This window comes from Phyllostomus discolor, chromosome 5, assembly GCF_004126475.2.
Source record: "Phyllostomus discolor isolate MPI-MPIP mPhyDis1 chromosome 5, mPhyDis1.pri.v3, whole genome shotgun sequence".
In the NCBI taxonomy this organism is placed as follows: Eukaryota; Metazoa; Chordata; class Mammalia; order Chiroptera; family Phyllostomidae; genus Phyllostomus; species Phyllostomus discolor.
The window spans coordinates 11,515,836-11,528,391 of NC_040907.2; the positions used below are offsets into that span (position 1 = coordinate 11,515,836).

At 57.8% G+C, this 12,556-nt stretch overlaps 1 protein-coding gene across 5 annotated transcripts in view; it reads right to left on the reverse strand.

Moving 5' to 3' along the window:
• The window catches only part of CAPZB (capping actin protein of muscle Z-line subunit beta), a 122,199-nt gene that overhangs the window by 24,126 nt on the left and 85,517 nt on the right, over positions 1-12,556 (reverse strand). For all 5 annotated transcript variants that reach the window (XM_028513423.2, XM_036025411.1, XM_036025414.1 and 2 more), the window contains one exon: positions 8,962-9,075. In XM_028513423.2, coding sequence (XP_028369224.1) covers positions 8,962-9,075 — 114 coding nt within the window. The remainder of the gene's footprint in view (positions 1-8,961; positions 9,076-12,556) is intronic.

The following is a 12,556-nucleotide window of genomic DNA, read 5'->3' on the forward strand; positions in this document are numbered from 1 at the left end:
TGACCTTCACAAGGTCGGCCCACGGCCACCACCACTCCATGAGGCCCTCACTTCCCTAGCCCTCCGGCCTCTGTCACGCTCGCGCCCGCAGTCTGATCTGCTGCTAAGATCTCACTGCAGAGTCGCAGCGAGAGCTGTGACAAAGGGGCAGGAGGACATTCGGGACTGTTAGCGGGTGCTCGGCCAGGGCACCAGCAAGGGAGTTACGTGCACCCTCATTCAGTCAGAGACCGCCAGGCCCGACGGCTGACCTCGCGGCAGAGACCCGGAGAGCACCCACCACCCAGGGCAGAGCCGCCCCACCGGCAGCTGCGGCTCTGCCCCAAGACAAAACCCATTTGTGTTCCCCCAGCCTGAAAAAGAAAACACCCCCCCAGCTACTAGCAGTGGTTTGCTTTATCTGATCATCCTCAATGTCCTTGTAACATAAGAAGGCACCTGGTACCCACAGGTGGGAACAATTCAATTCCACTCCAGGAAAAAAGAAAAATCTCCAATTTGCTTGGACAGGCATCTGAAACCTGGCTGCCTTCCTTGCAGGGCAGACCCGCATTCTTTCTGCGCTGGCTCCACACTGGACACTGTCCAAAGCAGCTAAGTGCACCTCCTGTCCGACAGGAGGGTGTGGGTGCTGCCCGATGGGTGCAGCTTCTAGAAAGCCCACAGAGAACGGCAGAGGGCAGGCCGACGGTGAGAGTGTGGGGGGCTGGGTCATGGGGGTCCCCCCCCATGGACACACTAGAAAGAGCACCGGCAATAACGGCCCGGAGCTAGCTCCCGGCCACAGAGCCCACAGGCACGCCACCACTGGTGGCTGTTCACATCCAAACTGTCTCCCTCCCTGGGCCGAGAGGGCAGATCTTCCCCTTCTCCCCCTAACCCTGGTGCGTTCTGAACTGCCCAGGGAGCGACGTTCTGCTGGCTCTGTGAACACAGCCCCATACCCACCGCCTGGGGGGCTGGAGCTGGCTCCGCACAAGATGGAGACAGGTCAACACTTGGCTGTGGGCTGGCCGTGCCCAGCTCTGTCGCCGAGAGCCGCTCGCCCTCCCCACCACAGCCTGTGCAATGTGTCCGAGAGTCCGTCCAAGGACGCGGGACAGGCGTTCCGCCCCAGTTCCTTGCAGGACACACAGGTGCATCCACCCCTGAGCACACATACCAATGGGCTTAGGCAAGTGTGACTTTAATGCCAGTAGCACTTAGAAGCCCACATCTGGACCGCGGCTGCAGCGCTTTACAGCCTCTCTTTACGAGGCTTCCCCACTGCCCCCTCCCCCAAACCTGAAGAGAAACACTGAAGGCCTTTTTGGAAACAATGGTACCGCTGCAAGGGCTGCCAATCTGGCTCTGGGGTCTGCCCAAACTGCCTGTGCTCAGAACCACCGTGACCACCTCCGCCTCTCTGGACTACCTGTGAAAACACTGCCATCCCCGCTTAGCCTCCAGCTCATGAGTGCGCGGATGGTTAAGGCCTTCTGGAAGTTCAAAGTCAAGAGCTGCCATTTCTGAAAACCCATTCTGGGTCAGGGGCTTTGCATACACTACTTTACAGTTAAGAATCGTGACACACAGAGAGAGGAAAGGAATGCACCCAAGTCACCGAGCCGGGAAGTGGGCAGCTGGGGCTGGGGTGTGGCTGGCCCCACGTGGCTCTGGTCCAGCCTGCGAGGTTGAGTTGAGGTGAGTTAAACACACACAGGCAACCAGGCTGCTGCACACAACGCCGCCTCGGGGGGAGGAGAGACTCACAGAAGGGACAGGGGAGTGGCCAACAACCGCCCCTTAGGGCACGACACTAAGTACCCTGCACTGGGAATTCTGAAAAGCAGGGTCCTCCACCTCACTGAGGCAGCTGGATCCCCAGGCCTTGGGGATCCCAGCCTGGGAGGCAGCCCAGGAGGCAGCCCGGGAAGCAGCCTGGGAGCACAGGGTCCCTGGCAGGAGCCTGACCACCAGAGGGAGCTGCTCCTTGCTTCCAGATGGCGTCTTCACCCAACACGTGGGCTGCACAACCCAAAGCGTGTGACTTGTTTCCACACGGCTGGAGGACCCCAGGAACTCTGGGGGAACCTGAATCCCGACGCCGACTCTGGGGGCGTGTTTGGAGCAAACCTGCCTTCCGCACAGGCCTGCTTCCCACTTCACCTTCTTTCAGCAGACAGAACCGGACAGTGCGTGTCCGGGTACCAGACCCGCACTGCAGTCTCAGGGTGCCAGATGCAGGGGACCCGCAGTGCACGCTCCCTCACCAGCCCCAGCCTGAACTCCCACACCCAACATCCCGTGGCCCCTAAGATGGACACTGGCACCTTTACCTCTGAAACAGAGGAGGAAACAGAGGCTCAGAAAGCTTACTTACCTGACCCAAGTCAGTCAGCGAGTAAAAGCAGGACAGAGAATCAAGCCTGAGTTTCCACCCAAACCCTCCCCGTTCTGCACTCTGACCTGGACACAGTGTGGGGTGTCACAGATTTCTGAGGGGGTGCCTGAGCCTCCTGATGGGCACCCCCCACCTACCACCAGTCACCTACTCCCCAGATCCTGCAACTTCTGTTTCTTCAAAAGACTGTGCGCCGCCTTCTGCAGTTCCCGCCAAAGCAGAAACACGGCACCTCCCCAGGCCCGAAAGTCCCGTCCGAGGAGGCACAGCCCTCGGAGCCCGGGGACTAAGGCCAGGGGAGGCAGCTGGACACACCCAGAAAAACAAGGCAATGGACTTGCTGCCACACACAAACATGGACGCCCTCGCCCTTCCTGGGCCAGTGTTACTCAGATGTCAAGTGAAACGGGGACGGACAATATGGAAGGAAGGAGCGGAAACAGCCCCGGCCCTAACGTGGCCCCAGGAAGGGGATAGGAGGCAGGGGCCGGGGGCCAGCTTGTCTGCCGGGGGCCCTGACCGCTTCCAGGAAGGCCCGTGGGCTCCCAGGACCTGCACGCGGTGCCAGCCTTGTCTCCTTCTGTAAACTCCTTCCAGACAAGCAGGGCTGATTAGAAAAGCTAATTAGAGCCTTTGAAGATTATCGCAGACCTAAAGCAAGGAAGAACACAACACGCCTTCCCGCCCGGGACTCCAACTCCCCTCCCCACCACTCTGGCCTTCATTAAGCTCTGATTTCAATCAATTGCACACCCACTAAAATTAACTTATAAGGCCAATAAATTGCAACCGCATGTTTGAAGGTATTATCTGCTGCAAGCCAAGAGCCGAGGCCTGCAGAGCGCGGGGCAAGACGTCTGGCACACATGGGAGTCATCATCGCCGGGAGAAAGCGGTGCCAGCCCCTCGGTCAGAACATCTGGTCTCGGCGGAGCCTGGGCCGCCAGAGGCAACAGCGAGACACGACGCGAAAGCCAGAGCTCGAGGGTTCCCGACTTCTCTGGGAGCCTGAAAAATCACAGCCCTGATCTTGGGGTTCACGGCAGACAACTGGTGCCTCGCACCACATGGGAGATGTTTCTCTGGCAGCTTCAAGTGCCCACCCCGGCCAGCAGTTCAGATGGTTAGAGCGTTGTCCCCATACACCGAGGCTGCAGGTTCGATCTCTGGTCAGGGCACATACAGAGCAACCAATAAATGCGTAAATAAATGGAAAAACAAATCCATGTGTCTCTCTAAAAAATTAATCAATTAAGGAGTGAAGAAAGATCCCAGTCACGTGATGAGGTTCTATAACTGACAGGCTATCCTAGGCTCGGGCCGAAAAAGGCAGAGTCAACTCTGCCGAGAGAGAAGTGACCCCACGCGCCACGTGCCCCAGAGCCTGCCCGTCCGGCTGCCCTCCCCAGCGCTGCGTCCCAATGGCATTCCCTGGACTGAGCTGGGCCTGTGGGCCGGAGGTGGAAAACCATCCCGGGCCTTGGCAGAGAAGAATGAGAGTGGTCTGGACGTTGGGTCCAGGACGGGAGGGCTTGGAGGAGGGAACTGATGAAATTCAAAATGACTTCAGAGTAGATAATGACCTCGCCCAGCCCCAGCAGAATATGCCTGCCCTCAGCAAAATTATTTTAATCTAAAAATGGGGAGGAGGGGGGAGAGGTGGTTTGTCACCCTGGCTGGTGTGGCTCAGTGGATTTGGTGCCAGCGTGTGAACCAAAGGGTTGCCAGTTCGATTCCTAGTCATGGCCCATGCCTGGGTTGCAGGACTGGTCCCTAGTTGGGGGTGCATGAGAGGCAACCAGTTGATATATACCTCTCACACACCGATGTTTCTCTCCCCTTCTTTCTCCCTCCCTTCCCCTCCCTCTAAAAGTAAGTAATTAAAAAAAAAAAAAAAAAAAGCAATGCTGTTTGGGTCACATGAACAGTTCCCTGACAGTTCCTTTCCTGGGGGAAGTTACCACCATGGCCCTTCCTGCCACTGATGGCGAACAAGAAACTGGTAAGCGTGGGGGGAGTGGAGGGCGAGGGTGAGCGTGCAGCAGAGAGCTCTGAGCAGCAGGGTCAACAAAAGGAACTGACAGCTCCAAAGGGATCGTGCAGGACACACAGCTCTGTCCCTACCGCCTCCTGCCCCGCTTGGAGACAGAGCCACACTCCCGCCTGCTGGCACATTGATTCCATCACGGAGAAATGCTGCGTGTAGGCAGGGAAGAGGGGATGCCACACCCCAACAGCAGTACAAGCCGGAGGGCCTGCTAGTCAATCTGCTCCCTCACCCTGATCATACCAACTCCATGTGCTGGCAATTAATTCTAATTCCCTGCAAAGTCAAACCCTTCACAGGCCCGGGAGCCAGGCCCAGAGTCCAGGACATGATCCAAGGCCTCCTCTCAGGATGCTCATGGCAGAGAGGAGCCTCTGGCTGGGAGAGTGGCACCCCTCCCTGGAGAGACCTGATGGGGCTCCAGCTCATTTCAGCTCTAAGTTTCGGCAGGCTCACTGGGGTCTCCTCCCCCTCGTCTCCCTAAGGAGAATGTCAGCACGCCCCCTGCTGGTGCTGCAGGGGCTGCGTCTGCCTGTGTACTGGATGGTGGCAAAAATGCCCCCAAGTTCAGTCTTAAGGCACAGTGTGTGTGTGTGTGGGGGGGGGGGATGTGACAGGGGACCCCACTGTGGAACAGGAGAGCACACGCTGGCCTCCAGGACAAGGCAAGGTCCTCCCGGTGAGCGGTCCACAGAGCAGGCCGCCCCCAAAGGCCCCCTACAGCACAGCGCTCACCACAAGCGGACTCCGGGCCCCAACACGCCCAAGGCCGGCAGCGTTCAGTCCCCTGAGGCGGCGAGAGGGCAAGAGGCCAGGGCCTAAGTCAAACCCAGTCCTAACTGCCATTCATCAGGATCCAAGGATTCAGAAGCACCTGGCCGTCAGGTCCCAGTTAGCATGGGGGACAGGTGTGCTCCCCACATCCCTCGTGGTTCCAAAGAGCATCCCCAGTGCACCCTGACAACACTGGGTGGGTAGGCAGGCTGGTGACTCGGGGTCCCCAGGACAGCTCTGACCAGCACCTCTCCAGTGGCCTGCGGCTGCTGTCACTCAGGGAGGACCGGCCTCCCTGCCCTCCTCTGTGGGCGCCACTTGGAGGCCTTGCACACTCCTCCCCCCCGCCTGAAGCAGCACAGTGACGCTGCCGGGGACAGGGGAGAACCCTCTGGGCCAGCATGCCACCACCGCCAGCTGCCAGAGAACCTCGGGGCCTGTGCTGACCAGCGTGAGCCCCATGGACAGACACAGGAAGCTGTCCGTCACCACTCTCAATGCCACCCGCAGGCTGGCTCACTTTCAGACAAGCGTGCAGACACACGCACAGGCACACAGAAACACATTTGTTAAAGCTTCTCAACCGCTGGGAGAGTGGACGTTGGTCGCCAAGGGGAAGCGTCCTCTGGAGTCGGGCCCAGCGTGTGGACCCCCAATCCTGCCCGTTCCAGCGGGTGGTGAGCTAACCCCCACTCACCCCCGGGGTCACACCTTACGGATTAAGGGATTACTCTGAAGATTTTAAAATGATGATGCGGAAATGCCCAAGACACCAGGCCAATGAAGCTCCCACAGAGGCACACACCAAGAGTGACCCATGTCCTTATACAGGCAGCTCCCCTCTTGTGACCCCTGACTTTGTGGTTTTGCAAAAGTGGTAGTACGCAAATTCGGCAGAAACCAAACTTGGAAGCTGGACCTTTTTCTGGACTAGCGATGTGCTGTGTAAGAGTCTCTTGTGACACTGGGCTGTGGCCCCGAGAGCCCACTCAGCCCCGAGATCACGAGGCTGAATGACTTGACACTCTACGGCGTACTGTGTGGCAAGCACTTTCCGGATAACATGTTTGTATTTTCATATCCCGTCGTGTCTACAAACCGCCCCCCTGCGTCTCCTGCTCCTGGTAAGAGGAAGGCTGCTGGTCTGCGATGGAACCCAGCTGCCCCGCTGCAGGCACGCTGGAGGCAGGCACGCTGGAGGCAGGCCGGGCTGCGTGTGATGCCCAGCAGGTGTGCTACATGCACTTCCAACCTAGGGTGGCCCCACTGAGAAGTGGGGGGCGTTGTGTACAAGAACCAGCAAGATGGGACGGGTAAAGAGAGGGAGGAGAAGCCAAAGACGAAACCGGGCTCTTCCCCGGGCCTGGCCCTGAGGACAGCACAGAGCAACACGTCCGCGTCACCTTGTTCAGGAAATCGCAGCCTAAACATTCACGTGGGTAAGAAGCCAGAACAGCCGCCTGCACAGGCAGCGCTCTGCCTGGACCGCTCCTTCCCGCCCGGGCATGGCGGCCCCTTCTGAGCCCCAGGCCTCGGCTCGACGCCACCTCCTGCACGGGCCTTCTCCACGGCTCTCCCTATAGCAGCGAGCCACCCCCCACCCCGTCGCCCGCAGTGGCACTTGTCCACGTTCTGTCTGTCCACAGTGATGTACCACGATGTGCCGTGCGGGCAGGACTTGGTCAGCTGAGCTGAAGGCCGAAACCCCGGCACTCAGCAAGCACCTGGCTCCTGGCACACCCTCGGGTGTCAGTCAAGTAAATGAATACACTGTGGCCTCTGGGGTTGGGTGAGGATGGCTCTGTAGCCCGGTTCCGCCCTCGCTGGCTGCAGGAACTCGGGCAGGTTCCTTCGCCTCTCCGACTCCGTTAACTCATCTGTAAAACGGGGAGGATCCTCCCTCACGGGCCCCGTGGAAGACTGACTGATGAGATCAGGGCTGGAAAACAGCGAACGCAGTGTTCGCACAGCCACCGGCTAGTAACCAACCGCTCTTCTCGTCACCGCTATTTCATTATCAAATCATCACTACGATACAAAGCTGATCCCACTCGGAAATTCTTAATAGCTGGACCGGCTTCTTGCCAAATGGCTGGGTAAAAGAAGAAGTAAAAACAACTACAAATAAACTACGAGATGGCAAGGAGTCAACTTCTCAGCATCACTGGCGAAGGAGCTATTATACACCAGAACGAAGTTCTAGGTGGAAGAGCTCGTTAAACAGGGAAATCGAGTTTAACTGGGAAAACCAGTCATTTGTGGAAACCAGGCAAATATGAATTTAAATCCTAGCTTTTCACCTCTACTTCTTGTGACCTAGTAAGAGTCACCGAGCTTCTCGGAGCCACAGCCCCCTCATCTATGAAAAGGGGACGAGAGGATGTAGGTACAACATGGGCAGGTGACACAGAACACCGGTACGGAGCAGCGCACTCGGGGCGGGACACGCTGGCGGTCATGTGGTGGTGGCTGCGCTCCTGAACGTCCCTCGTCTGCTCACGTGTCCGTGTATCGCAGGGAAATGCCACTTTCCTAACTTCTGACCTAACTTCTAGGAGAAATTCTTCATTAAATGTGTTACATCGAATCCAGCTACAAAGTGGAAGCCGTCCCAGCTCCTTGCCTGGTGCAGGCCCGAACTCGCACCCGGGGGACCGCCAACAGCAGCACTGGGCCGGCGGCTCTGACGCGCCGCTTCCTTGCCGGCTGCCGGCCGGCATCCTCATCGGGGTGCAGACCACACACGAACCGAGGGCCAGATGCCACCCACCTTCAGCTCAAGGGGGAGCTTTTACACTTTTAAAGGGAAATATGAAACACCACAGGAAGAAAAAAGAAAAACCAAAGAATATGTAATAGGGACTCACGGAGCCTGCAAAGCTTGAAATTTTTACTGCCTGGCCCTTTACAGAAGAGTCCGCCAACCTCCCCTGGAGACGACCGGGTTTGTGCTGAGGTGGTACTGGATGCTTCCCAAGTCTGCTACATTGTCAGTGCGAACTTAACCTAAACTGAGACTCTGTCAACTGAGAGAGAACACTGCGGAGGACAACCTCTTCCGAAGCTCCTCCTTGCAAGGACGGGTAAGTGGCCACTCTTTCCGGCGGTGTGACGGAGGCAGGACTGGACGGGGGCAGAAAGAAGAGATAAGCATCCATCGGAGCCCGCAAAACCACCTCCCGGGGAGCAGCCCGGGAGCCAACAGCACGTCAGCTCGCACTGCGCCGAGGGCCTCCGCCACCCTGCCCTGGTGACAGGTCTGGAAGCTGAGACCCCCGAGCCCCGGAGACCAGGGTCGGACACGCAGTGCGGCAAAGGGAGGGGACTTTGGAGACGGACAGACTTGGGTTTGATTCCTGGCTCTGTCTCTTCCCTTGGACAAACAGCTTTACCAGAGTCTCGGTTTTGTCATTTGAAAACTGGGGACTCAATCAGCTGTCGCGTTCGTGAGGGTGACATGAGGTGCAGGGGACACCTGGCACTGTGGCTTACACACAGCAGGTGCTGTCCCAGTGGCACCTGCTGTTACTAGGAACCACGCGCGGAGCAGTGCACAGGTAAAGCTGCACGGGATCGCATCCCACCATGGAGAGGCCTCCTAACTGACCCCCTCAGAAAACCAGTGCCCAGCACCTGCCCTAGGCAAGCCAGGTAACAGGCGCGAGGGAGCCTCCCTGGCCTGGCCCCAAACTCACTCACAATGGATTTATTCGTCAAACCCGCAGGAGCTAACGTGCACAACCAACGAGGAACTCACAGGTCTCGGTACTGGTCAAAGGCATTGTTGGCTTCCACCTCCAGCTTTCTCAGCCGAGCAGAAGGCATGGCCCCGTCTTCCAAGGGAGGGTCATACTTGTTACTCCATGGTGACCTGGAGGGGGCAAAGGGGAAGTGGTAAGGTTATCATTCTGGGGAGACATAGCCTGTGATCCATGAGCCTAAGCCCCAGCTGTCCAAGACTTCAGACACAAAGCCACTACCCACAGCAAAGATTTTTCCAGGCCCCAGCAACAAACCCAGCTCCCTTGAGGTTTGCAGAGCGAGGGCTCAGGAGCAGGCAGACTTGGGTGTGAGCCCCGCATACCACCTCTTGCCAGCTGTGTTCTTCTGGCGGGTGGCTTGGTGTCTTTGTAAAACAGGCTCACTCTCTGCTGCCCACAGGGGGCTGTGAGGAGGAGCAAAGGAGCACATACATCGGAAGTGCCGAGACCAAAGCCTGGCACACGGTGCAGGTCCAGCAAATGTAACTTCTCTTTCTCGCCCTTTATCTAACTTCCCTTTCTTTTTTCATCCTTGTACTGACCAAGCAGATGCCTCTCTCTCCTCCTTGACCCCGGCAGCTCTGGAGAAACTTCTACTCCAAGGCCCTTCTTACACAATGAAGGATTAAGAAGAGAGCTGACAGCACAGAAGCGGGCAAGAGTCTCCCCCCCCCCCCCCACCCCCGGACGCTGAGTGCACACAGGGAATCTGAGCAGTCCGGAGCTCCGTGCGCACAGAGGACGGCCTTCCCCACGCCCAGCGCCGTTCGCACACGGAGGACAGCTAAGTAATGAGGACCAGCCCCTGCTCTGCCAGCCGAGGACTTGCCGCGTCTTTTACAGTGTATTTTGCCACATCAGGAAAGCATTGAATTGCCGAGAGTGCTGGAAAGGGGGCTATAAGGGAAACACCTACTCATTAAATCCTGCAGGTGGCGTTTACAGAGCTGGGGGTTCACAGAAGGAAAAAGAATTAAAAAGGTGAGAGGAGTGGAAAGGAGAAGACAGTACGGAACTCACACAAAGCCCTGTCCACTCGTGGGCACGAACACCTCCGTGTGTCCACTGCACGCAAGGCCCACTCCCTTCCCCGTTTCTCCTGCGACAAGAAACCTCACACCACCGAGGACTCAAAAGGACCTTTCGACTTGGGGTGGATGTAAGGAAGAAGGCACCACCATCTTCTGAACCCCAGTTTTAGCAAATTCTGTGCACAGACATCTTTCTTCCTGGCAGGGGGCGCCCCACCAGGCACCTGCGTCAGCAGGAGAGAAGACCTGCCCTTCCCGAGGGCGGGCAGGCGTGTCCGGTTCGTCCCCCCAGACTGTGCCGTCTGAGGGAACTTTCCAGGGACAGAAACGCCCCGTCCCTGTGCACCCACGCCGCCCAAAATGCAGCCATACCGAATTTCTCATTTAATCTCATCTGAACCGATTTCAATTTAGCCAGCCAACTCTGGAACCTAGGCTCCAACAAGGCAAGTCTTTCGCTCTCCGCTGCGTGCTCAGCATCTAGAACAGTACCTGACACCCAACCGCACGCTTATTTTTTAGTAAGTATTGTTCGAAGAATAAATCAGTTCTCGAACACCATCCCCCAAAGCAGAGGTAACCATCCTCCCCGCCCCCGCCCCCTGACGCCCACACAGATGCTGATTCTCACCATACCCCCACCCTCCTCCTCCTGCCCTGGACGACAAGAAGACTTTGAGAAGGGCCCGGGCTGCCTGCCTTCACACCTGAGCACGCAGCACCGAGGCAGTACGGGCGGGTGACTCACAGCGCGGAGCGGAGCGGGGCAGACAGGACCCACGGGAATGCTGTCTGCGGGTGGTCCTGCAAACCGGCGGAGACGGGGCAGCTTTCTGCCCTCTCTGCTGAGGCGCCTCCCCGGCCCCGGAGACGAATGCAGCTGCAGACAGTGGTCACCTCCATCTGCAAACTCGGCCTGGCACCGCCACTCTCCATTGGGAGCGGAGCGCCGTCTGGGTGCGAGAACCCGGACCCCCGCCCCCGACGTGCTCTCTGAGCCTCCTTGTGACACTCGGGCTCTGGCCTTTGCTGCCCAGAAAAATGGCCTCACCTTCCGGTGGGCCTGGAAGACCCGCCCCCACTGGCTTTCACTTGAAGGCAACCTGGTCAGACACAAGAGCCCATCTCTCTTGCAGGCTAGGGGCCTGGAATTTTCAAGAAGCCTGTAACTCACATTTCTCCTGGCTCACAGACGACAGCATTTCAAGCCGTTAGCCCCGGAGCCGGGGTAATTGTAGCTGGGGGAAAAACCGTAACATTCCCCAGAATATTCTTAGTGGAAGGGGCACTCAGAGCACATTTAAGAGCTTAAATGGAGGCCATTTGAAAAAAGACAGATGGACAGGAACACTTAGATTTCAAAAGTCAGGCCTTTCATTTCCCTCAGAGAATGCTTTTTGTTTCGGCTAACAGGTTTCAAACAGCGCTGCTGGCAACGGTCACACCATAAGGATCTTATTTAAGCAAACGATCAAAAGCTAGGATGGAAACGTGTGGAGAAAATCAGAAGACCTTGAAGTTCTGTACAGAGAAGAGGACAAAGGGAAGAAAAGTCCCTGCCCTGACACCCCAGGCTCCTCTTTGGCTGAGGTCCCCGAGGCCCCTCTGCAGTGCCCGAGGAACCAAGGCAGGAGCTGGCAGGGCGACCTGGACGGGAGGCCGGTATCAAGACCCTGGGGTGGCCCAGCCTTGGCGTGGACCTGGAAATGATCCCAGGCTGCTGGGGAGTAGCTGCCTTCCATGACAAGCTGGAGTTTTCAGGTGGAAAAAGGAACCACAATGATCTTGATTAAGCAAGACTCAGCTCAAGGTCACCTCTTCCAGGAAGCCTCCCCTGAACTCTGCGCCTGGCAAGGCTGCTTGTCCTTTGGAGATGTGCACCCTGGTCTGTGGGACCACTTGGCACCTCGTGACCTCTCTCTGGAAGGGCTGGCCCACCCAGCTCCTAGGAGGCCCCCGGTGAGGACAGGACCCGGACCTGAGCTCACAGCTGGTACACCGACCGGCCCTTAGGGCTGAGCCTGCCGGCCTCAGGGCTCTCGCACCACCTTTACGCTGGGGTCTCCCATCCGGGCACCTCCCTCTCCAGCCGGACCTCGAGACTAGTCACAGAATGCTGGACACTCCACTCTCACCCGATGGGCACCTCGACCTTAAAATGCCCCCAACCAGCAACTCCGTGAGTCTTCCTCACCTCAACAAACAGTGACCTGACCTGCCAGCGCTGGCGCCCAAGCCCCCCAGTGGGGCACGTGTGCAAGCCCCCACTGCTCCAGAGGGCAGTGCTGGTGTGAGGCCCAGGTCGGCTGACTCCAGGCAGCGTTTCCTGCCTCATTTCTCTGACCCTGACTCCACCCCCCCAAAAGAGCACTACGCTGAAGCTTCCAAACTCCGCCCAGGTTCTGTGGGCTCCGAATATACCTAAAGCAGACTGCGCCCCCCCACGCCCCCACCATTCTCCAAGGCACTGACTGCAGCAATCCATCACAGAAATACTAGGCTGGTTTACGATTCTCAAGTTTTTAACAGGAAAACCCCCAGACACCCTTAAAAACCCAGC